General features: G+C 43.5%; 1 protein-coding gene across 2 annotated transcripts; it reads left to right on the top strand.

Annotated features, from left to right (window-relative positions):
- Positions 1-8: 8 nt before the first annotated feature.
- Positions 9-25,255, top strand: LOC133352935 (tRNA selenocysteine 1-associated protein 1-like). Of its 2 annotated transcripts, none has more exons than XM_061568941.1 (9): positions 9-273; positions 2,906-3,003; positions 7,611-7,710; positions 10,106-10,167; positions 11,299-11,367; positions 14,416-14,547; positions 20,372-20,491; positions 21,994-22,017; positions 24,132-25,255. In XM_061568941.1, exons 1-8 carry the CDS (start codon positions 250-252, stop codon positions 22,001-22,003), a joined length of 615 nt encoding a protein of 204 aa, XP_061424925.1. In that variant the 5' UTR covers positions 9-249; the 3' UTR covers positions 22,004-22,017; positions 24,132-25,255. The 2 variants fall into 2 exon arrangements, with proteins under 2 accessions (XP_061424925.1, XP_061424923.1); XM_061568939.1 differs by having other exon boundaries at positions 11-273; positions 21,959-22,017.
- The last annotated feature ends 49 nt before the right edge of the window (positions 25,256-25,304 follow it).

A 25,304-nucleotide genomic window follows, 5' to 3' on the forward strand; every position in this document is an offset into this window, starting at 1 on the left:
CTACCACCACCACCACAACGCATGCCGGACCCCTTCGCCGCCGCTTCGCGATGACGCGGCGCCCGACCTCTGGCTGCCATTTTGCAGTGACGAGAGACGAGGCCGCAGCAGCAGCAGCTCCACCACCACCATCATCACTACTATCACTATCACCATCACCACCGCCGTCGTCGTTTTCTCTCCCTCGTCAGAGACCTTGCTTTGCAGTTGCTTCCCCAGCGAGGAGACACAGAGACAACCAAAGCTACGATGTCAAGTCTCTGGATTGGCGACGTAGGTACCAGGGAATGTCTCGCAGACGCACGGGGATGGATTTGTCGATGCGGCGGTGGGACTTGTGGGGCTTGCGGGCGGTGATTTGAGTCGTCGCTGGCTCGCTGCAGGATGGCGATGGTGGTGGTGGTGGTGGTCGTGGTTCGTCGCGGGCTCTGGGGGCGCGAGTCTGCGGCTGTAGCCGAATTTGCAGCCGCCGCCGCCGCCGCGTGAAGCGCGCTGCACTGAAACATGTGCGGAGAGGCCGGGTCAGGCGATGGGGCAGGGAGACAAAGGCGGTTGCGGATGAGGAGGGGACGAGGTCCTCGCTACTCTGTGTACGCGTGGACTGGAGACCAGTGAGGACCTCGGGGTGGGCGACACGAGAGGCCGGGTCCCCCCGGGGAGCAGCAGCAGCAGCACGTGGGTTGGGGGGGGGCTCGGCCCTTGGCGACCCTTTGTGGGGTTCGATTCCGCCTCTTGCGGCAACGCGCTCAGCGCGCCGGGTCCGATCCACATCGCAGGTTGGGGACCAGGTCCCGATGAGGCGTTTATCGATCCCGGGCAACCCCGTGAATCACGCAGCCTTGCCGCACGATGCTGCCAGCAGCAGCAGCAGCACGGGGTGGTGGTGAGACCCACCAGGGCCCTCCCGGCGGCTCCAGCGGCCCCCCGCCGCTCGGTTCACCACCGCGCCCCCCGCGGGCTGCTGCTGCTGCTGCTGCTCCCCGTGCAGAGAGAAGCGTCTGGGCGACCCGCACTCGTTGAAGGGAGATTTGGCTTGTGGCAGGACAGGGCTTGGTAATCGAGTTGGTGTAGAATCACAAAGTGTCACGTCAGGTGAACGTGGACTCGCGCCGTCTCATTGACAGCTACGAGTCCATTGATGGAAATGCCACGTTCCTGTTGTGGGGCTGTATCCAAGGGATGGCTCCTGTTGGCTTGCCACGAAGTGGCACCAACGCGACTTGTTTATCTGAGGAACCCAGGCACTGTCCACATTGAAACAGCCCTCGCCCCCCACTATAACCGTGTGTGAAGTAAATGGGGATCCCTTGCTCGGGACTAGAAGTCTTACATTTACAACGATTACAGTTACATTATTAATAGAAAATATATGAAGCCAACATTTGATTATTTGGGCCCCCAAAAATGATAGTGTGGAGTTTAGGTTCACCCGGGTTCAGGGTTAGTCCATGGTTCTGCATCGCTCCAGTTGGTGCTAAACGCGATTCCCATCACCAGTCCACCAAGTAATGAGACCCAATGCAGCCTGCCGCTTAAGCTGAAGGAAAGCAGCCAAAGCCGACATATCTGTGTTTACTCTACATTAGGGGTGGGGAACTTTTATTTTTTTACTATCGAGGGCCAAACTAATTCCCAAACAGATGGGCCCGCACGCTGTTAACACGCTAACACCGGTGAGATGAACACGCCGCGGGTGGCGGAGTCGAACCTCCTCCTCCCCCAGAGCCGCGCGCTCCTCAGTGCAGCGGCAGATGCGGACAAGTCGCGCGGACCGCTTACACCAGAGGCGGTGCGACAGACACGGACCATGTCCAACTTGTCAATGTAGCCATTGGAAACAGGAACGTTCTGCGGAAGCGAGAGCAGCCCGTACAATGACGGCTCGCGCAGCGCTCGCACGGATTTCTAAAATTTAAAACTCGACAGCCAATCAGCGAGAACCACCGGGCCACGTGACCCGCTCGGCACATGTGGCTGGCGGCCATGTGAAGATGTTGAAGTGAGCCTCGTGGGGTAAGGAGGTTTGGCCACCCCTGGTGGTATAAACTCTCGCTCTCTTCTCCTTGCGTACCTCTCTCGATACAATGCATATGTAGAGTACATGGGTGTAAGACAACCTAACACGCTCAAATCAGTGCGGTTTGTGTGAAGAAAGTTGTGTCATTTGGTTGGTAAAACACCTTCCTGAAGCATATCCATCTTAAAACCAAGTCAAATTTACAGTCGTGGGTTCATGAAGCTGTCTGTTACCCACCGTTGATTTGCTACGTGTCATTCCTTTATACATTTTCTCCAGGCACTTTGGTTGCCTTCCACATGACACTAAACTATATTTAAGAATACAAAAATGATTGTCTTGATCGTAGATAATATAAGTAAAAATAAATAACACTGTAACATTTATTTGTTACCTATTTTCAATGAGAAAGCGGTTGAATTTGTGTCTTTTCGCTCACAAAGTCAGAAAACAACATGAATCAAAATTAACAAGTATTTATACTAAAGTAATACACATGGAGAATATAAGTACCAACATAAATAGACGGTCTCCTTCCTATATCTGTCCCTCTACATAAAGTATTTTCTACAGTTGGTTCATAATTAAGTGGCCAAACATCCCAATGCAGTGATGTCCTCAGAGAGTGTGGAGATCACTCTGGTATTGGGAGATAAATGGTATTATACGACACATTTCTGCGGCTTGTAGTTGTAAGCCCAGTGATGCTGTATGCAGGACACATCAGCTTGGTGTGTGTGTGCGTGCGCGTGTACGATGGGATGTTTAACGGGGGATGTGTTCTTCATTGTTGGCTCTTCCAGGTCGCCTCCAAGAGTGATCGGATGTCTCCGAGTACGACATGTCCATGTACACTCGTGCCTTTTGTCTCCCGCATGCTGAGCCCAGCTGGACCCAGCCATGGACCAGAGTTTCGTGGCACGAGCATTCGCCTCTGTGGGCGAAAATGTGACGGGCGTCAAAATCATCCGGAACCGGCTGACCGGGTAGGAAAGGGCCCTTTGACCTCATTGCCCATGAACTGCAAACACCAAAAGTGAAGAGTGTGCTGATGTAAATATATTCTTATGCCCACTATACAGTAAAACCTTGAATTGCGAGCATAATTCGTTCCGGAAACGTGTTCGTAATCCAAAGCAATCATATATCATGACGAATTTCCCCATAAGAAACAATGGAAACTCAGATGATTCGTTCCACAACCCCAAAATACTGTATTCATATAAAAATGATTAATACAAAAGACCTTTTTATATTTTTATTATTTAAATTAAAAATAAAGTAATCAAATTCATTAATTAAATGTAATCGTGGCTGGTGTGAGGGAGACGAGAGAGAGGAGAGGAGGGTTATTGTGTAGGACGACTTTCACTTGCAGTACAGTTACTAAAGAACAGTCACTACACTTGGACACAAAATAAAATAAATGTTTTACGCACACACTCGTGGTCACAACACTATAGTAGACAGTATACGCTCGCACGGATGTTGACTATACGAGTGAGGCACGCCGACTGAGACCGAGCATGGGAGACGATTACCCACAATCCCGCAGCGAGAGAGAGAAGAACCATTGGCTCAGTTGTGATCACGTGACGCTCGGCAGACAAAGCGTATACTGTACGTACTACAGTACTCATATTGCAAGACCTCGCTCGTTTATCAAATTAATATTTACGTAAAAAAAATTCTCATCTTGCAAAACACTCGCAGACCAAGTTACTCGCAATCCAAGGTTTTACTGTATATGTATTTAGTCACATGTTATTTTTATATTTTTCATTTATGTAAATTCTACTTGCCTTATATGATACTGTTACTCTAATGCTAATGGAATGGAACAGAATAGACGAGACAGTAACAAGACTAAATATCTTGAATCATATTAATCTAAAATATAATATTTTATAGAATTGCATTATGGGTCAATCATTTATGTTGAATTCGACTATTTTGTCAGTTATTGTTCTAAGTGTCTGAGCCCTTGGAATTTCAACTGAATCCTAAGAATTCTAAGGTAAGGATTAGGGTAGGGCTAGGGTCGGGCAGGTATAAGAGACTAATTGGCTCGTTATGGCTTAGGGTTATACGGTGAGTAGGGAGAGTGTTTGCCTAATGTGGTTAAGGGACAGATGTTTGGTTAGGAACAAATCTCAATAGGCTCGTTCGGTAGAAAACTTGATTTGAAGCTTTCGTGACTGCAGGAATTACTCGTTGGTTCTTTCGGTAAAGTCACGTAGAAAGAAAATAATTTATTTTAAATAAAAATAAAAATTTCTATGTGATTTTACCGAAAGAACCAAAGAGTAGTTTGGTAGAGTTAAGACTAGTGCTTATTTTTTATGAAGGTTTTTGAGTTAGATCGCGTAAGTATAAATGTGTGGAGGGTTACGACACAATTATACTTACGCGATCTAACCCAAAAACCTTTATTATGAATAATATTGGTCGCGAAAGCCTACGTGTTAAACTGACTAACCTCTATGGGTAGGATACTTTTCTTAAAACCAGAAAATTGTAGAAACTCTGCATTAAGCGTGTAAAATTGATGTCTTCACTGGCATTCCTCAAAAGGTGCATAGATTCAAAGGTAATACCAAACGCAGTTAAAATAACATCACAAAGTCTGTGAAAGCTAACCAAATACTACACAAAGCTAGAGAATTATTGTTACTAGAGAGAATAACAGGAGTTAATTATTTCACATTTCTGAATCTCTAAAGCACTTGCCCATCAGCAATAGTGTATCCATACATATACTATTCCAATATTACATTATTGGAATATAATCCACACTATAACACATTAATCCGCTGATAATGTATTTAATCTTGATTTGAAGCTTGTATTTAACCTAACCAAAACTAACCAAATTAATACATTCTCGAGACTTCATAACAAACAATTTCCAACTAATAACGAGCACTTTAAAAACAAACTATAATGAACTTAACTAACACTGATTTAACCAGCGACATGATATCAGTCCTCTCTAAAGGTCTTAACTTTGCCATTGCCCCATTCACACTTCCAGTACATGAGATAATTGCTGAGGTGGAATCAGGGGTAAGACACCTTCCTCCACATAATGAGGCAGAGACGACGAGGCACGCGGTTGCCAAAATAATTAGAATAGCAAAGTACCAAAAATAAATATTAGCTTTAACAAAGCGAAGTCCTTAAGAGAGCTTCGATCAAATAAGATATCCAAATTCTGGTGGATGATAAAGGCCGCACAACTGTAGTGATGTCACGAGCGGATTAGGATAATAAAATGAACGATTTACTGGAGGAAAGTACCCATATTAAAATTAAACGAGATCCAACTAATATTTTAGAACGTAAGACTACTGCAATCGTTGCAAATTCATTAATTACCAAGGCTGAGCATTACCAAATTAAGCCAAGGGACTCAAAACCAGTTAGACTGCACGGGCTACCAAAGATTCATAAAATCGGTATCCTATTACGACCCATAGTGAGTACATTAGGCTCTGCCACATAAATTAGCAAAATATGTAACTAAACAAATACAGCCCTACACCGGTTGGACATCTTCATTCATAAGAAATTCAGAACATCTTGTGAATGTGATTAAAGATATTAAACTTAACCCTAATGATAGTCTGGTGAACTTTGATGTAATTTCTCTGTTTACTAAGGTTCCAGTTAACGAGTCACTTAAATTACTCGATAAGCTAGTAAATAAGACAGGTTTACCAAAAGATATTCCAAAACTACCTGACCATTGTCTAAATAACACTTATTTCTTATGGAGAGGTGCTTTATTTAAACAAAAGGAAGGTGCAGCAATGGGCTCTCCTTTATCTTCTGCTATAGCGAATCTGTACATGGAAAACTTTGAAGCAATCGCACTTGCTTCAAGTACTTTAAAACCATATTTTTGGTTTAGATAATGTAAATGACACTTTGATTGTCTGGCCACATGGTAAAGACACAATGCATTTCTAAATCATCTCAATTCACAAAATCCAGCCATCCAGTTTACTATGGAAATGGAGGGGAATAACACTTTCCTAGATATTTTGCTCGGACGCGGCCTAAATGGTAAAATAACACGCAGCGTTTACCGAAAGATATCTGATGCCTATCTGAATGCAGATTTGCATCATCACCCTGCATAGAAATCCTCTCTCATCAAGATGCTCATACATCGGGCTAAAACAGTGTCAGATGGTGAAAGTCTGAGGAGAGAGATTAAACATGTTAAATAAGCGCTACGATGGAATGGCTACAACAATTCTCAAATTAACAGAGAATTAAATGCGAAACCAAGATCGAACAGCAATACTGCTGAAAGCAATCAGGTTATTTAAACAATTAAAATATATATCGCCGGAATAACTGACAAATTAGCTCGAGTTTTGCAAAAGCAAAACATCAAAGTAAGATTTGGCACGGTACACAAAATTCTAAAACTGGTATATTGTACTAAAGATTAATTGCCTAAGTTATCAACAGAAGGTGGGTATCGGATTAATTGCTTATGTGACATGCTATATTGGACAGTAACCTTAGCGTAAGACTAAAAGAACACCAAAAAATATTAAATACTCTCAAACACAACTGTCGGCAGTTGCAGAACATGCTTGCCAACAAGGACACTCATTTGATTTTGATAACGTTGAAGTGTTGTGTAAAACTAATTATGACTGGCCAAGACTAATTCGAGAATCTATTGAAATTGAGAGAAATACAAATAATTTTAACTGCTCTGACAGCTACAGGCTTAGTACGGCCTAGAAGCGTATTATTAAGTAATACATCTTAATATTACAATTCCGTATAGAGGAAACACATACTAATTAACTGATTACTAATCTATTCTATAATTACAATACCCCCCCTCCTCCGCCTCTGGTCTTTGCCCCTGAATGGTTCAGTGATGACGTCGTCCTGCTCGATTTAAGACCAGAAGCAGGTGGATGGCTTCACTATTCTGGAAAATCGCCCGATGATGCTGGATGTAATTACCAGCGAAACGTCGTACTACTCAAATTGTAAATGTAGTGGATTTACCCTCCAACACACCGGTGGGCTGAAGTAGTAACTAATTGGCGTTTTGTTTAGGTGAAAAATCCTTTACTAATTGGCGTGTCGGGTGGTGGAAAGTTACGACACATTTAAACTTGCGCGATCTAACCCAAAAACCTTTATTATGAATAGAGTGATTTAGATTCCAGGGGCGTTCAAACGTCGAGGAATGAGTGACCGTAACAAAGAGTACATAGGGGTCATAAAAGGGCAGGGGAGGGACGAGAAGGAGGGGAGGGAAGAGGAAGAGAATGGGCAATGGAGAAGAAGTAAGCTTTGAGAGAGAAACGAAAGGAGGTTGAGGGAGACTGCTTAATGTACAGGGGAAGAACTTGTGCAACAAGCATTGAATACGCTACCGCAGTTGCATGTCACAGTGCTACCACACTCAAGTTTTTGAGCAGCACTGCGGTAGCATTGGATGAGGACCAATGGGCGTGCAAGACATCGCGAACGAGCCGGCGGAGGCGGTAGTTTCCGCAGTGCGGGTGTTGGTGGCTGCACGACAGGCGCTAATTAACGGTGGTGTTTGTCGCAGAGCGCCGGCAGGGTATGGCTTCGTGGAGTTCCTTGATCAGTCCACGGCCGAGCGTTGCCTCCACAGTCTCAATGGACAGCCCATTCCCGGCGCGGCGCACGTGAGTTCCGGCTGCCCCCACCGCCACAGCACACGACCCCTCTACTACACAGATGCCCACTACACCTCGGAACTGCACCTTTCCACCACGTCATGCTTAGCCATCCAGTCTCCCTACGACGTTGAAGGTGCCACGGCGGCGAGTTGTTAACTACCTCGCCTGGTGTACAGGAAGTCGTGGGTTCGGTCCCGACCCTGATGCATGTATATTTTGAGTTTGCATGTTCTCCCTGTGGTTGCATGGATTTTTCTTCGGGTCTTCCAGTTTTTCCCTCCACATTTAGACACGTGCGTTTAGAGTATTTGGCTGCTATGTATTTCCAGGTGATGACAAGCCACTTTGTTTAGCTACCATTTGTGGCCAGGTCGCTTCTGAAAAATAAACAAATAGCTCAGTGGGCCTTACCTACAAAAACTTAAAAAAGTTAAAACAGTATTTACCCACCCATCAACACTATGTCTAACATTCCTGGCTGCATGTGCAGGAGCACACCATGGTACTTGATGAGCAGTGCCACGAAGTACATCTTTGCAGTATCAACCACTACTTATAAACACTACCCTAGGTGCTTGTGCCTGGATTAGTTGTTTCACTTGAATTACAAAAAACCTCTCGTGATACCCATTCAACAATTGTTCATTTGGCAATTGGAAGTGAATGATGTGGTAAGATTTTCAGTTGAGTCGATTATATTGTAATTTTACTTTTATTTGCCATGCCAAGAGACCGGTAGGGAGCATTCAAGTTGGCCATCTAAGTGGTGATAGTTAATGTTTTGGACCAGGCCTCTTGAATGTTGCACCTTACTGTGTCCCAGTGGTCCAAGTTTTAAAAATTAGCTGGACCATCCTGCAAAAGTCTTGAGACTTCAGTGAGGCTTTCCAAGGTAATGAAGCATAATAATATAAAACATTCTTAACAAATAACTAAAATATTAAGTGTCAGTTTTGGTATAATTTGATATTTTGCATCATTTCACATATTTACGTGCTCAATCCTTAATTGTCTTTGCATTTTGGGATTTTTTTGCCTTTCATTTTCATCCTGAGAAGAGAATGCTCTTACACGTCTCTCACCTTGTAACAAATGAAGGATGTGATTGTGGTTACTCAGTCATTCTCACGCAGGCAGCTCACAACCGAATGAGGTACAGATGTGCGAGCACCGAGAGACAAAGGATAAACACCCACGACGAACGCTCAGTGTCCCCCGCACAAGATCTCTCTGGAACTCTATAAACCCAATGCCTGCGCCTTGAGTGGATTACTAATGCCACGAGGACTTAGTTATATACAAGGCGTGTGCAGATCAATGGTAGCCTGTGGCAGAGCCATATGCAAATTCATATGAATAACTTGACTCAGCTGACCTCACCCAGGGGTTTGTGATTGAGCTCGGAGTTGTACCCGCAAGGCTACCACAACCTCGATGCTTGCGCGTGCTGTCCAGCCGATGACGTTTTAATTTCCTTGCTTTCCCCCAAGCAATGGTCACTCGTTTTATTGCCACCATTACGAGTAGGCGTGTGACACGTCGTCCTGCCACTCTTGAACATCGGTTCAATCTGATGTTGAAGAGTGGCAAGACATTTGGGGGCTTTGTTTGTCGGCACGATAGACGATGTGTAGATATACATATAGATAGATATACACCGTTCCGCTTTGTTGGTTCGCTCCTGATTTTACCTCTTCCCTGTCTCTTCACGTCACCCTGCTACCCTCCTCCTATTTTACTTTTCACTTTGTTCTGTCTCCTATTTTACCTCCTGTTTCACCACTTTTGCATTTTCTCAATCTAGAACGCAGCATAGGAACGCTGTGGTATTATGCGTACTGCCAAGTGTCGGTTACTTGACAACTCTCGACTCTGGTACTCAGATTGTAAATGTTGCGGATTTGCTCTCCAACACAATGGTGTGCTGTACTAGTGACGAATTGGCACGTTCTGTTTACGTGACAAACCTTACTAATTGGCTGTGTCGGGTGGTGGCGGGCTTAACAACACATTTATATTTATGTGATTTCACCCAAAAAACCTATATTACGGACTCTGGTTCTGTTTGCCTCTGTACACTTGTTAAAAACCACAAATAAAAGAAAGTTAAAAATAATAACGAAAAAAGCAAGAGACTCGAGGTATCCTATACCTTATTTAATTATTTATCACATCATCTTGCCATCTCATTTGTATTGTTTCTCATTGTATATATCCTGTTTCTCATTTGCTACATCAGAATAAATGTAAATTGAATGTAATTTCCATTGTGCATAATAATGACGTGTGATTCTATGCGTGTAGCCTGAGTGTCATCAATGAACTGATGTGTCATTGCATGCCTTGTAAATTGAGTTTTGTATGAATGGTGGCAGAACAAATGCGTGTTTTGACTTTGCAGCACAAACTCTTCAAGCTGAATTACGCGAACCACAACAGGACACCGGTGAACGACGGGGCTAGGTAAGTGCAGCCTCAGGCTCTTCACCTATCTCCCACAATCGTGATGTGAGCACTTTACGTTCGAGGCAGCGAGGTGTTGGTGGATCGCACAGATATTGTGAAACTCCCTTCCCGTGGGTTTTGGGGTGCCATCACTTGGCTTTCCACGAGAATGTGATTTAGCAAAGTGTGGACTTATGTCCATCTGTTCTAACTCCCTGTGGGTGTGGACGTGCCATACCCTAGCTTGCCAGGAGCAGGTGCTATAGCAAATGTGGATTCCACCTATTGTTTCTATTCTCGCGTATGGCAAGACGTTCAGGAGCTAAATACCACTGCCGAGGTCTGATAACCACACGAGGGTTCAGGAAAGAGTTTGTGTAGTTTTGATCAACCTACATTGAAGAAGCACTAAATACAGTGATTTACTATATTGCTCGTAATTTGGTTTGCATGGCCACGATCACACTGTGACTTGTCTTTAATTCACCATTAATGCACATTGGGCTGTTGATGTTCTGATGGAGTTGATGGTTAAACTGACGTCTTTGAGGAGGAATGTAAAAGCCAGGGAGTGTGGTAGTTGGGTTTGGAATAAGGTGTTTATTCTGGATGTTGGCATTGTTCCACTTTGTTCGCCAGAGATCTTTAGTATCTTGGTGAGATTCTAGGAAGGTGACAGCATGATCCCAGAAGGGGAAATGGGACTTTCAATGGCACCGAAAAAACCTAAGAATATACTTTCAACGGCAAATAGGTATATTTTTGAGATCTTGGTTAATGATGGGTAGGTTGTTGTCGTTGACAACAAAACTTACAAACTCCCTTGCAGTTTGCATGTCTCTGTGGATATTTGGTGGCAGAATGTTCAACAGAAGAGGCAAGCCAAGGGGATTGTTATCGGTTCAAGTGTTCCAGTTATAATTCGTATTGCGTTATTTAACTGTGAAACTTTCACAGTTGTGTATGTTTTACGGGTCTCTCTTGATTTCTCTTTGCTTTATTGTTGTATCTTATTTTATTAATTGCTTTAGTCATTTGGGTGACCTGGGTCACTCTTCCATAGCAGACTCTCCTGATTTATTACTTTCTCACCTGGTTAAACAAAATCAACTTGGAATATTGTGTGTATGTGTGTGTGTGTGTTGGCAGGAGTTACTGGGCACAGAGACCCACAACCATGGCTCCTCGGTCAGACGGATTTACGCCTCGCCCCCAAGGGTACGCTCGTTCACCACCTTTTTGTTTTATTTCAGGCTGGGATAATTGTAAGTATTATAATAGTAATTCATGGGCAGTGACAGGGCCGAGTGTTAGCATATTCTCTGCTCGTTCAGAATCAGAATCTTTATTTCGACTGCAGGAGGAGGAATCCTATGAACGACGACGCTCTGTCTCACAGATGTCCGGTGTGGGCGGTTCAGTGGGCGTGTGACACGTCGTGTGCAAAATTAGAGAAGCAGGTAAGCAAGTCACTAAATATCAATACATAAATAAGTCTTATTTATCAAGCTTTAGCAATGCAGCAAAAACAACAACAAACCAGTCCAAGACCACTCGAAGACAACGGCACGCAGCAGTAGTGCCTCAGTACAATGTCACATTAACATTGAACTATCGATACACAAGTAAGGATCAACTCTATCCAGCACTAATCTTCTGCTTCAGGATATTTTTTAAAGGAAGATTTACGATGTTAAGGGACGAAACAAGGTTGCAAGGGTTATTTGTGCAAACCCACCAGGTGGTGCTGGTTACACTGGTGTACAGACAAAATGCTTCAAAAATAAATGTCCAATTTTACTAATTCCGGGTCACTGAGAATGAAAATTATGCTTAAAATTGTTGATTGGCTCTAGTATTCAAGATATGCTCCTGGGTCAGTATATACGACCCTTGACTTGGGAATGGCGGAGGATAAGTGAGTTCTAAAGGGAAGGGATCTCAATTTAAACCAGAAATGACTAAAATACATCTTTGACTGGATCTATGAATACATCTATGACTGGGTTTGGACAGCACTTGCTTTTTGAGCAAAACAATGAATGATGCAATCTGAACCTGGTATTGCATTATACATGATATGAATTGAATCATGTTATTCCTAGAAGTCATGGATGATGCAATCATAACTAGGCTTACATCCCTCTGCTGAACAAATTGCCCTACATCAGCTCTAGAAATCATACAGTGTCATGCTCTATTATTTGTCAGTGTTTGATTTTGCAAAGGGACACATTTCTGTTTAGCCAAAGTGAGCAGAGATGCCTCGTACTTGTGTGAACAAAGCAGATAACCTCTGCTATGTTTGTGGTGAAGTGACTTTGGCATCACAAAAGCGCAGTATAACCACGATGGTTAAGAAAGCATATCACCTTTATTTTGGCTGCAAAATTGGAGATCAGGACAAGATGTGGGCCCCACACATATGCTGCAACACTTGCAAAACTAATCTTTGTCAGTGCTTGAACAGTGGAATCTCCTGGCAGGTGATGTTAGGGTTTCCATGTTCTGTGACCGTTAAAAGGATCTTGTCCCATTCTTCTTCATGGAAGGTGTTCTTTTAGCCTGCAACAACATCGATGGTGTGATGGCAGCCCTCAACCTCGTTCATGATCCAGATGATTGGAGACTGTTCATTGATTCATCGAAGATGAGTCTTAAAGCTGTTTTATTGCATAATGGCAATGTTTTGCCATCAATTCCAGTTAGTCATGCAGACCATAAGAAGGAAACCTTTGACAACATGAAACAACTTTTGAGGTGCATAAATTATGACCAACATCAGTGGCAGCTTTGTGGCGATTTGAAGGTTGTTGCTCTCTTGCTTGGTCTGGAGACTGGATACACAAAGTACTGCCTCAGCAGTTCTCCTGCTGTGTTTGTCTCACCTGATGATGATTGCTTATGTTGCGATCGAAACGTCGTGATCTATTAATTTTCTACCTATGTGACTTTACCGAAAGAACCAAAGAGTATGGATTCCTGCAGTCACGAAAGCATCAAATCAAGAGATGCTCCATTTACTGAATACAAGAGACAAGCCAAGAAGCTTCCCTCCTGATGACGATCGCTTGTGCTGTGATCGAAACGTCATCGTTTTTTGTTATTTTCTTTGAACCATCTACCTGATTTTACCCGAAAGCCAAGAAGCGCCGAGTAGACATTGAATAAGAACTAAACTACGTACTTATATATACGTAATAGTTTTTTTGCCTTTAAGTTTCATAATACATCTTATTTTTATAACCTTTTGCTGATATTTTAAGTGTTAAATGAACAGGAGAGGTGGCATGTAATCATGTAAAGCAACAATAAACGTAAATATCTTGGGAACAGTAGCCAATCAGTTGTTTGAATTCTCATATTTGAATTAAGCACATCAAAATCCATAACAAACAGCACATTTAATCTCTAAAGCATGCGACGTCTAAAAAATAATTTGCGCTGTCTCCTTCACAGTGGATCACGTGACATAATTTTGAAAAGAAGAGGACATTGTGGTCCAATTACAATAAAAACAGTACCTGGATTGACGTCGTCTCCAAATATGATCGTATCGCAAGACTGTACATGCACATCGTCTCTTTTCAAGCTTTTGGCAATATGTTCAGTCGCTAAATGCCAAGGTCTGCTAGCCACGACGGCTTGAGGAGCGAGTGCGTGTAGTTTTTATCTTCTTCTTTTGAAGGAGCTCAGAGTACAGTGCTTCACTGTATGGTCCATAGTCTGAATTGCATCGGTGGGAGATGGTCACCCCATCTCACGGTGGTGCCATTTGTTAAATATTTTCGTGTCACCTTAAACAGAAATATTAACATAGTCTAGGCGAAATGGAGGTCATTAATTTGAATCCAAATACCATCAGTAGAGCGGAATGTACCTTGTGGGGCTTTGGAAAGGAGATGAATGAGTGTGTAGCTGCTGTGAATTAGATTTCTCTGTCTGAGGGGGGTGTGTGTATGTGCGTGTGTTCACCAGTTGCGGAGGGGTAGTGCATTGGTTAGCGCGCTGCGATACGAACTCGGCGATTTGGATTTGATTCCTGCTCACAGTTAACACCAGTGACGATTATCTGAACAGGTCCTAGGCCTTCCCTAGGTCAACTCAGCCTTAAACCAGTACCTGGTGCGGTGTGTAGTCATTGCGACTAGGTGCTGGCCACCCACCCTTTCGTCTACCGTGCCAGCCTTCATAGATGCTCGCTATTAGCACTTTCCCCAACAGTATCTTAAAGCTATACGGGGGATCTTTGTCTTTGTTCACCAGGTCGGACTTCTCGCTCTACATTGGTGACCTGACACACGACGTCGACGACTTCCAGCTCTACGACTTCTTTGTGCGGCGCTACCCTTCATGCCGCGCCGGCAAAGTGGTGGTGGACGACCTTGGGCACTCGCGGTGAGTGCTTACGCGAGTCGTCGCTTTTCCAGGCCAACCCTCGCGGTCAAAGCTTTGTCTATTGGGGTGGTGCTCATCCATAACGCAGTTGGTTTTTTTGCTTTGATATCTATTTGCTTCATTGCTGTACTTTCATATTCGATAAGATTTTTTCATCTTGTTGAACTAGGTCACTATTGCAAATTTTGGGTATTTTGAGTTCTCACTTGGTTCAACAGATAACCTTGAACTGGGAAATTCGACATGCTCATGGCGGAGGCAGGCTGTCCATGTATTGACTGCCGTCCTAGTCATTTAATTGACTGCTGCCCTATACATTTAATTGACTGCTGTCCTACGCATTTAATTGACTGCTGTCCTACACATTTAATTGACTGCTGTCCTACGCATTTAATTGACTGCTGCCCTACACATTTAATTGACTGCTGCCCTACACATTTAATTGACTGCTGTCCCACGCATTTAATTGACTGCTGTCCTACGCATTTAATTGACTGCTGTCCTACACATTTAATTGACAGCTGTATTACGCATTTAATTGACTGCTGTCCTACACATTTAATTGACTGCTGTCCTACACATTTAATTGACTGCTGTCCTACACATTTAATTGACTGCTGTCCTACACATTTAATTGTCAGCTGTCCTACGCATTTAATTGACTGCTGTCCTACACATTTAATTGACTGCTGTCCTACACATTTAATTGACTGCTGTCCTACACATTTAATTGACTGCTGTCCTACACATTTAATTGACTGCTGTCCTACACATTTAATTGACTGCTGTCCTACACATTTAATTGACTGCTGCCCTACACATTTCATTGACTGCTGTCCTACACATTTAATTGACTGCTGTCCTACGCATTTAATTGACTGCTGTCCTACACATTTAATTGACTGCTGTACTACACATTTAATTTACTGCTGTCCTACGCATTTAATTGACTGCTGTCCTACGCATTTAATTGACTTCTGTCCTACACATTTAATTGACTGCTGTCCTACACATTTAATTGACTGCTGTCCTATGCATTTAATTGACTGCTGTCCTACGCATTTAATTGACTGCTCTCCTACGCATTTAATTGACTGCTGTCCTCCGCATTTAATTGACTGCTGTCCTACGCATTTAATTGACTGCTGTCCTACACATTTAATTGACTGCTGTCCTACACATTTAATTGACTGCTGTACTACGCATTTAATTGACTGCTGTCCTACGCATTTAATTGACTGCTGTCCTACACATTTAATTGACTGCTGTCCTACGCATTTAATTGACTGCTGTCCTACGCATGTAATTGACTGTTGTCCTACGCATTTAATTGACTGTTGTCCTACACATTTAATTGACTGCTGTCCTACACATTTAATTGACTGCTGCCCTACACATTTAATTGACTGCTGTCCTACGCATTTAATTGACTGCTGTCCTACGCATTTAATTGACAGCTGTCCTACGCATTTAATTGACTGCTGTCCTACGCATTTAATTGACTGCTGTCCTACGCATTTAATTGACTGCTGTCCTACGCATTTAATTGACTGCTGTCCTACTCATTTAATTGACTGCTTAATTGACTGCTGTCCTACACATTTAATTGACTGCTGTCCTACACATTTAATTGACTGCTGTCCTACGCATTTAATTGACTGCTGTCCTACGCATTTAATTGACTGCTGTCCTACGCATTTAATTGACTGCTGTCCTACGCATTTAATTGACTGCTGTCCTACACATTTAATTGACTGCTGTCCTACACATTTGACTGCTGTCCTACACATTTGATTGACTGCTGCCCTACACATTTAATTGACTGCTGTCCTACACATTTAATGGACTGCTGTCCTACACATTTAATTGACTGCTGTCCTACACATTTAATTGACTGCTGTCCTACGCATTTAATTGACTGCTGTCCTACGCATTTAATTGACTGCTGTCCTACACATTTAATTGACTGCTGTCCTACACATTTAATTGACTGCTGCCCTACACATTTAATTTACTGCTGTCCTACGCATTTAATTGACTGCTGTCCTCCGCATTTAATTGACTGCTGTCCTACGCATTTAATTGACTGCTGTCTTACACATTTAATTGACTGCTGTCCTACGCATTTAGTTGGCTGCTGTCCTACGCATTTAATTGACTGCTGTCCTACACATTTAATTGACTGCTGTCCTACACATTTAATTGACTGCTGTCCTACACATTTAATTGACTGCTGTCCTACGCATTTAATTGACTGCTGTCCTACACATTTAATTGACAGCTGTCCTACGCATTTAATTGACTGCTGTCCTACTCATTTAATTGACTGCTGTCCTACGCATTTAATTGACTGCTGTCCTACACATTTAATTGACTGCTGTCCTACGCATTTAATTGACTGCTGTCCTACACATTTAATTGACTGCTGTCCTACGCATTTAATTGACTGCTGTCCTACACATTTAATTGACTGCTGTCCTACACATTTAATTGACTGCTGTCCTATGCATTTAATTGACTGCTGTCCTACACATTTAATTGACTGCTGTCCTACTCATTTAAGTGACTGCTGTCCTACGCATTTAATTGACTGCTGTCCTACACATTTAATTGACTGCTGTCCTACACATTTAATTGACTGCTGTCCTACACATTTAATTGACTGCTGTCCTACGCATTTAATTGACTGCTGTCCTACACATTTAATTGACTGCTGTCCTACACATTTAATTGACTGCTGTCCTACACATTTAATTGACTGCTGTCCTACGCATTTAATTGACTGCTGTCCTACACATTTAATTGACTGCTGTCCTACGCATTTAATTGACTGCTGTCCTACACATTTAATTGACTGCTGTCCTACGCATTTAATTGACTGCTGTCCTACACATTTAATTGACTGCTGTCCTACTCATTTAATTGACTGCTGTCCTACGCATTTAGTTGGCTGCTGTCCTACGCATTTAATTGACTGCTGTCCTACACATTTAATTGACTGCTGTCCTACACATTTAATTGACTGCTGTCCTGCACATTTAATTGACTGCTGTCCTACGCATTTAATTGACTGCTGTCCTACACATTTAATTGACTGCTGTCCTACTCATTTAATTGACTGCTGTCCTACGCATTTAATTGACTGCTGTCCTACACATTTAATTGACTGCTGTCCTACTCATTTAATTGAAAGCTGTCCTACACATTTAATTGACTGCTGTCCTACACATTTAATTGACTGCTGTCCTACGCATTTAATTGACTGCTGTCCTACATATTTAATTTACTGCTGTCCTACACATTTAATTGACTGCTGTCCTACACATTTAATTGACTGCTGTCCTACGCATTTAATTAATTGACTGCTGTCCTACATATTTAATTGACTGCTGTCCTACTCATTTAATTGACTGCTATCCTACGCATTTAATTGAAAGCTGTCCTACACATTTAATTGACTGCTGTCCTACACATTTAATTGACTGCTGTCCTACGCATTTAATTGACTGCTGTCCTACATATTTAATTGACTGCTGTCCTACACATTTCATTGACTGCTGTCCTACACATTTAATTGACTGCTGTCCTACGCATTTAATTGACTGCTGTCCTACATATTTAATTGACTGCTGTCCTACACATTTAATTGACTGCTGTCCTACACATTTAATTGACTGCTGTCCTACGCATTTAATTGACTGCTGTCCTACGCATTTAATTGACTGCTGTCCTACGCATTTAATTGACTGCTGTCCTACATATTTAATTGACCGTAGTGGGGTGAAGGGCTGAGTTCATGCCCCAGCTAGGCTCTCACTAAATCTCTTCAGATTGTGGCTCAGACATCCGTAACCACAATGCCAGCTGCCTCGGTCATGATTATTATTATATTATTACTCTAATTTTTACACATTACCCAGAAAAGCCTCGCTGAGATACAACTGTTTTTCAGGAAGGTTCTACCAAGTTTTTTGTAGTAGAGGGTGATTGCTATGTGTATCACAGTGAAGTAATTGGCAAATATTTTTTTAAATTTGGCAAATTTGGTCAAAAGTCAGTCTCTATTGTTCGAGCTTTCTGTGGGGTGGTGGTGAGCACAATGGACTTGCAATGCAAAGGACGCCGGTTTGATTTCCTGGCGCCTCTTTTTTATGTTACACAGTTGCTTAGCACAGTTCCAATGCCCACAACGTCTAGCGGTCAGCAACACACAGCATGGTCAAAGTTATAATAGATTAGGGTTAACATGTTTTTTTTTTTATAATTGAGCAAAGTTAAACAAGCTTATAGAAAGAGACAATGGGAAATAATTCAAAAGTGGAGCAGTTGGAGGGGAAGAAGCAGAGCAGTGTTGTGACCTGCAGTGTCGTGGTTCATAATCAGAACATGTATTTATATTGGAGGAATCCAATGAGATGTCCAGTAGTTGCACACCGTGTGGATGACATAAAACAGTTAAAACAATGAGGAAGCTTTTTCAGATGCCCCTAGCTTTTGTCCACCCAGCTGAATTAATAGGCATGCACCGGATAGTTGATCAGCAGATCACGTGCGGTGAGGTAAAGTGTGGGTATTCACACTTGGAATAGGCCTGGTCAACGTGAAAGAGTAAACCAAATAGTGGCGGCCCTTCCACCAGCAGTGAGCGAGCATTGGCAGGTCTGCACCTTGACCATTTTACTGTCGTCGTGCGATACACGCCATACATAAGCATTTTCGCACGCTCCGTGCGTCGCACTAAGGCGGTCTGTAAGTTATTCTTGTGTGGTTTGGAGGTAAACGCAGGAGTGGAGTCAGCACACTGGTTCACGTATATCCCATGGACAGCACGCACTAAGTACTTTGGATGTCGCCATTGCATTGTGTGCGGCTTTAAATCAGGTGACTTTGGGACCAGCTTTGCCCTGTTCCAAGTGCCTGTGCATTGTGGCACTAGCCAGAGCACAAGATGGAGCTGTTTCACCGTGCCCATCTTGTGGGGCCCTGCGGAGTGCAGTGAGTTCGTGCTGATGGGACGTGCTTCACTGCATGGCTTTCTTGAGCCCGCCTTGTCCTCCTCACCTCACATCTGTGCATGTGGGGAGTGGCGGTGCGTCGATTCACGCACTGTCACAAACCTGGCACCTTGCTTTCAATTCACAACCTTAAATTACTACTTGGTGTGGTGTGTAAACATGATAATAATGTTTGCATTTATTTATATGGTCTTGCTTAAATGCCTCAACATATCAAAGCATCTTGCATAAAATATAATCTCAAACATTAGAAGGTAACCCCCAATAGGAGCTGTCCTTGTGTGGGACAAGGTGACTGTGCCAGCTTGCTAGTGCGCATGTCTGCCAGAAAGAGACGTTGATTGCTGCTATGTGTATACCTATTTGAGTAATTGTCGCAAAACTTTTCAAATGTGAACCATGTTACACTTTTAGAATGATGTCATGGGCTCTTTCACGTTCACTGTGAAGCAGACAGCACATATGTAAAGGTTAATACATCTGCAGTAATAACCAGGGTGGCCTGCCGGGTTTGAACCATTGACCTCTGCAATAAGTGGCAAATGCGCTACTGCTGGGTCAAACAACAGCACTCTAGAGACAATGGGAGGAGCCATTATAGTGCTGCTCACACCACCCCATCTTACGCCACGTGGGCTTTAATAGGTGCTTGCTAAGAGCATTTGTCTTGTGTACATTCACGGGGCTAAATGTGGGATATTATTTTATTTTGAGTTAAAATTTCTGTACCGACCGCCACAAGCAATCGCTAAGAGGTCAAGAGGCGGACTTTGCGTGTGTCTGAACCTGTGACGTTCGCCTGCGTGCAGGGGATTTGGGTTCGTGAGGTTCCGAGACGAGCGGGAGCAGAAGGCTGCCCTGGTGGAGATGCAGAGCGCCGTGGGGCTGGGCGGGAGGCCTCTGCGCATCAACCTCGCCAACCCCAAGCGGTGAGTGAGAAGGCCCCCCCCCCATCCCCCGCACGCACTTGCCCCTTTCCTCAGACGCCCCTTTTCTCCCTTTATGTCAACTTGAGTCATAGTAAATTCCTGCCCAAAATGAGCATCAAGGCGGTGCTCAACTCCCGTTTGCAGCCCTGAACCAGTGGTGGGAATTCTCCATGCCTATGGCGAGGGCAAATCTATCCTTAGGACAACCACTGTTAGCTTCCCCACAAAGTGGGACTCGTTTCTTACAACACGGAGGGTCAGTGCGTTGAGTCGACCACTTCACCAGGATTTGAATTCACAATCTTCCGATTGCAAACCACTCGCTCTACCGATGAGCCACCTGGCCAGGTATTTATAGCTGTGCGCCTTTCACCCTTTCTTCCCTGTGCCTTGTCCCCACCTGTCAATCACTGAGAGATGTTATTTATTGCCCAACCCTGAAAGGTCAACATTTTCCCATGCTTTTTTCCGAGCACTGGGTGGAGTGTATCTCTTTTAGAGGTCCTGGCCCTAAGGTGGAAATTGGATATTCCTGTGGCAAGGCCCAGTCTTGCCATGATACAGGAACCACCACTGGCTTCCAATGCGGGGGGGCACGCTGTGTTTAATCACGAGGGTGAATGGACAGGCGTAATGTTGATAAAAACAAATAGAATATAGATACGTAACATTAAGTGTTTAATTTATATTATAAAATGCATCCCTCTTTGTGAATTAATTCATTGGAATAAAAGCATTTGTATTGCAGTTTCACTTTCAAAATCAGGTACTGAGAGTCCGTACATAGTTTAAAGTTGTGACTAAAGATGTAGCTTCCAACAGTGCACCTTCATAATATGCACCAGTTTGTATCACTGACACCAATTCTTTTAACGTTGCATTTTCTAAATAGTGCTGGTTGTATTCTTACAATTTTTGTGTTTTTATTCAATGTGTATTGAGATCCATAATCTGTATTTATCCTGGAGAAATCTGATGAGCTATTAAGCTCTTTTTCACAGATGTCCAGAATTTAGAATGCATTGTGATGGCTTGTGAAAGCACCCTGCAGGCGTGATTTATTCGTTTCTACTTTTTTCCACTAGGCCTGTAATTATTCACTCTGCGATTCATTGACTTGCCACGATCCGGGTCACAATTTAGGAAAATGTATTTTAATTTTTGTTTCATTTGCATAATTTTATTTGCATTGTGTGTACTGTCTTTCCTGTGTAGGATCAGTGGTGCTTGTATTGTATCGCCAGTCTTTATGTGCAACGTTTTTCTTTCTTCTGTCTTCTTTATTCCATTTGTTGTCACGGAAAATGTGCATCAGTTGTGCTTGAATGTTAAATAATCGATATTAATACATGATTTTGGCACGTGAAAAGTATAATAATCGGATTAAAGCAGTGAATATATGACTTGTACATGCCTCAACAGTTGACCCACACTTGTGTGTTTATTGTCAATCTCACTGCACTACAGCGACGACTAACTGCTCTCGTCTGTGTCTCCGTCAGAATCAACTGAAGCGCATAGTGAAGGTCAGTCCTCACCCCCACTCGGCTACACTCACTCGCACTCAGCTACACTCACACTCAGCTACACTCACACTCAGCTACACTCACACTCACTCAGCTACACTCACACACACTCAGCTACACTCTCACTCAGCTACACTCACACTCAGCTACACTCACACTCACTCAGCTACACTCTCACTCAGCTACACTCACACTCAGCTACACTCACTCAGCTACACTCTCACTCAGCTACACTCACACTCAGCTACACTCACACTCAGCTACACTCACACTCACTCAGCTACACTCACACTCACTCAGCTACACTCACACTCAGCTACACTCACTCACACTCAGCTACACTCACTCACACTCAGCTACACTCACTCACACTCAGCTACACTTACTCACACTCAGCTACACTCACTCAGCTACACTCACACTCATCCACACTCACTCAGCTACACTCACCCCCACTCAGCTACACTCACACTCAGCTACACTCACACTCAGCTACACTCACACTCACTCAGCTACACTCACACTCAGCTACACTCACACTCAGCTACACTCACACTCACTCAGCTACACTCACACTCAGCTACACTCATTCAGCTACACTCACTCAGCTACACTCACACTCACTCAGCTACACTCACTCAGCTACACTCACACTCAGCTACACTCACTCACACTCTGCTACACTCACTCAGCTACACTCACACTCAGCTACACTCACTCAGCTACACTCACACTCAGCTACACTCACTCAGCTACACTCACTCAGCTACACTCACACTCAGCTACACTCACTCAGACTCAGCTACACTCACTCAGCTACACTCATTCACACTCAGCTACGCTCACTCACACTCAGCTACACTCACTCACACTCAGCTACACTCACACTCACTCAGCTACACTCACACTCAGCCACACTCACACTCAGCTACACTCACCCCCACTCAGCTATGCTCACTCACACTCAGCTACACTCACTCACACTCTGCTACACTCACTCAGCTACACTCATACTCAGCTACACTCACACTCAGCTACACTCACTCAGCTACACTCACACTCAGCTACACTCACTCAGACTCGGCTACACTCACTCAGCTACACTCACTCACACTCAGCTACGCTCACTCACACTCAGCTACACTCACTCACACTCAGCTACACTCACTCAGCTACACTCACACTCAGCTACACTCACTCAGCTACACTCACACTCAGCTACACTCACTCAGCTACACTCACACTCAGCTACACTCACACTCAGCTACACTCACTCAGACTCGGCTACACTCACTCAGCTACACTCACTCACACTCAGCTACACTCACTCACACTCAGCTACACTCACACTCAGCTACACTCACTCACACTCAGCTACACTCACTCACACTCTGCTACACTCACTCAGCTACACTCACCCCCACTCAGCTACACTCACTCACACTCAGCTACACTCACTCACACTCAGCTACACTCACTCAGCTACACTCACTCACACTCAGCTACACTCACTCACACTCTGCTACACTCACTCAGCTACACTCACACTCAGCTACACTCACTCAGCTACACTCACTCAGCTACACTCAGCTACACACACTCAGCTACACTTACCTGCATTCACCTGCGTCTGTCCCGCACCTCCGCTTAGCACGGTTGGCTATGTAGAGGGCATCATACGTCCCCTGTATGACTCCTTGTCTGCCGTCAAAACTTAGCTGAAGAATTCTTGTGATTGGAGGATAATGGCCAATCCCGATTAAATGGCTGCTTCTGCAGCTAGCAGACAGGAGGCGAAGCCTCTTATCAGGTTATAAAATCAGTTCACAAGTTCGCTTGGTATTCCCACTGTGATCATAGCGCAAGGCTATCATGGAGGCACTGTTTCACAGACACAGTCTGCAGTGGCTTCACTTATTATAAAGATGACGATGATGGTGATGATATCTATAGGACCATTTTTTGCCGATATCAAGATGATGATGCATGTGTGACAATTACAAACTAGTGTGTTACTAACGCTAATAGAAATTAGGAAAAGCCCTCTACAAAGTATTATAAAGAAGATTAGGATGATGGTTGTGTGGTGATGCTGATGATATTTCCTTCCACAGGGTGTGATGACGGTGGAGATGATTCACAGATGTGACAGAACGAGTGCTTTCCAAGCAAGAAAGCTCGTCAGCATTTGGAGGTCGGCGGACCATGCCAACCCATTAGTGATTTTTCTTACGACAAAAAACAACTTAAGGGACTGCATTGGCAGCAGAGTACAAGCATAGACCGCAAGCACCCATCACCTTCATCATTACCACTGCCTTATAACCAGAGATCACCTGATAACAGATTGCAGTCGTTAAAGTCTGGTGTCAGCCATTAAACGCTCGGATCTCCCTTGGTAACGATGATTCGATTTTCACTCTCGATATTCCATCGGCAGCATCCGATTTAACAAAGAATGGCCATTGCCCAAACCATTGGCCCACTATCTATTTATCCATTGTAAGGCATATTTATCCGTTAAAAGGCATTCGTAATCATGATACTGATGAGGTTTTTCTTTTTTTCTTATCGTGTTTTCAAACTTATTTCCTTATTAACGTAAATTTACTGTACATGTTAGTGCCTCATTTTTATAATGCACTTATTTCGGCATGCTTCTGTGTGGTTGTAAAAATGAGAAGAGGCTTTGGAGGGTTGTGGAGAAGCATCAAAGCGTGATCTACAATGGTCCTGCGTCTTGACGTTACAAACATTTCTTGAATAACGCGGTGAATAGCGGTTTTCGTTCCTGAAGTGGTTTATAGGCATTGGATGATGCACAGATTTCATCGATTAAAATCGATTTTTACGCTCACGATGTACATCAAAGCATGGGTGCGAGGATCGATTCTTATTGATTCTTATATGTTGTATATGATTGATTCGTGTAAACCCTGCAGCCGCTAGAGGCGCTACACTCACCGCAATGGCATCACATGCATTTATCGTTGAATCCAATTCTGACTGAATTGCGACAATTTATCTGATTGCAAGGGGGGACAGATTGTTACACGCCTCGTGGTTTGAGTCACTGCAGTATTTCATGAAATTTTTAGGAAACTGCCCCTCAAGTCATGATGGGTATCTACTGTACTCTGTAAACGTTATGTGAAAGTGTTTTAAGTTTTGTGAACAGAAACATGATCTTTTGAGTATCTACAGTGGTCTAAATAAATTCCTGCTTTTAACATTTAAACATTTGGCCTTGTTTTGTTTTTCAACTGCAAAACTGACTGCACCTAAAT

This window comes from Lethenteron reissneri, chromosome 42 (genome assembly GCF_015708825.2).
Source record: "Lethenteron reissneri isolate LAM-NWPU_2019-01 chromosome 42, ASM1570882v1, whole genome shotgun sequence".
Classification (NCBI taxonomy): Eukaryota; Metazoa; Chordata; class Hyperoartia; order Petromyzontiformes; family Petromyzontidae; genus Lethenteron; species Lethenteron reissneri.

Bases quoted from the DNA above. Each gene is read 5' to 3' on its own strand.
- LOC133352935 (XM_061568941.1), top strand. From the start codon at position 250: ATGTCAAGTCTCTGGATTGGCGAC. The intron at 3,004-7,610 runs GTAGGAAAGGGC...TGTTTGTCGCAG, and splicing joins ATCCGGAACCGGCTGACCGG to AGCGCCGGCAGGGTATGGCT. The intron at 10,168-11,298 runs GTAAGTGCAGCC...GTGTGTTGGCAG, and splicing joins CCGGTGAACGACGGGGCTAG to GAGTTACTGGGCACAGAGAC.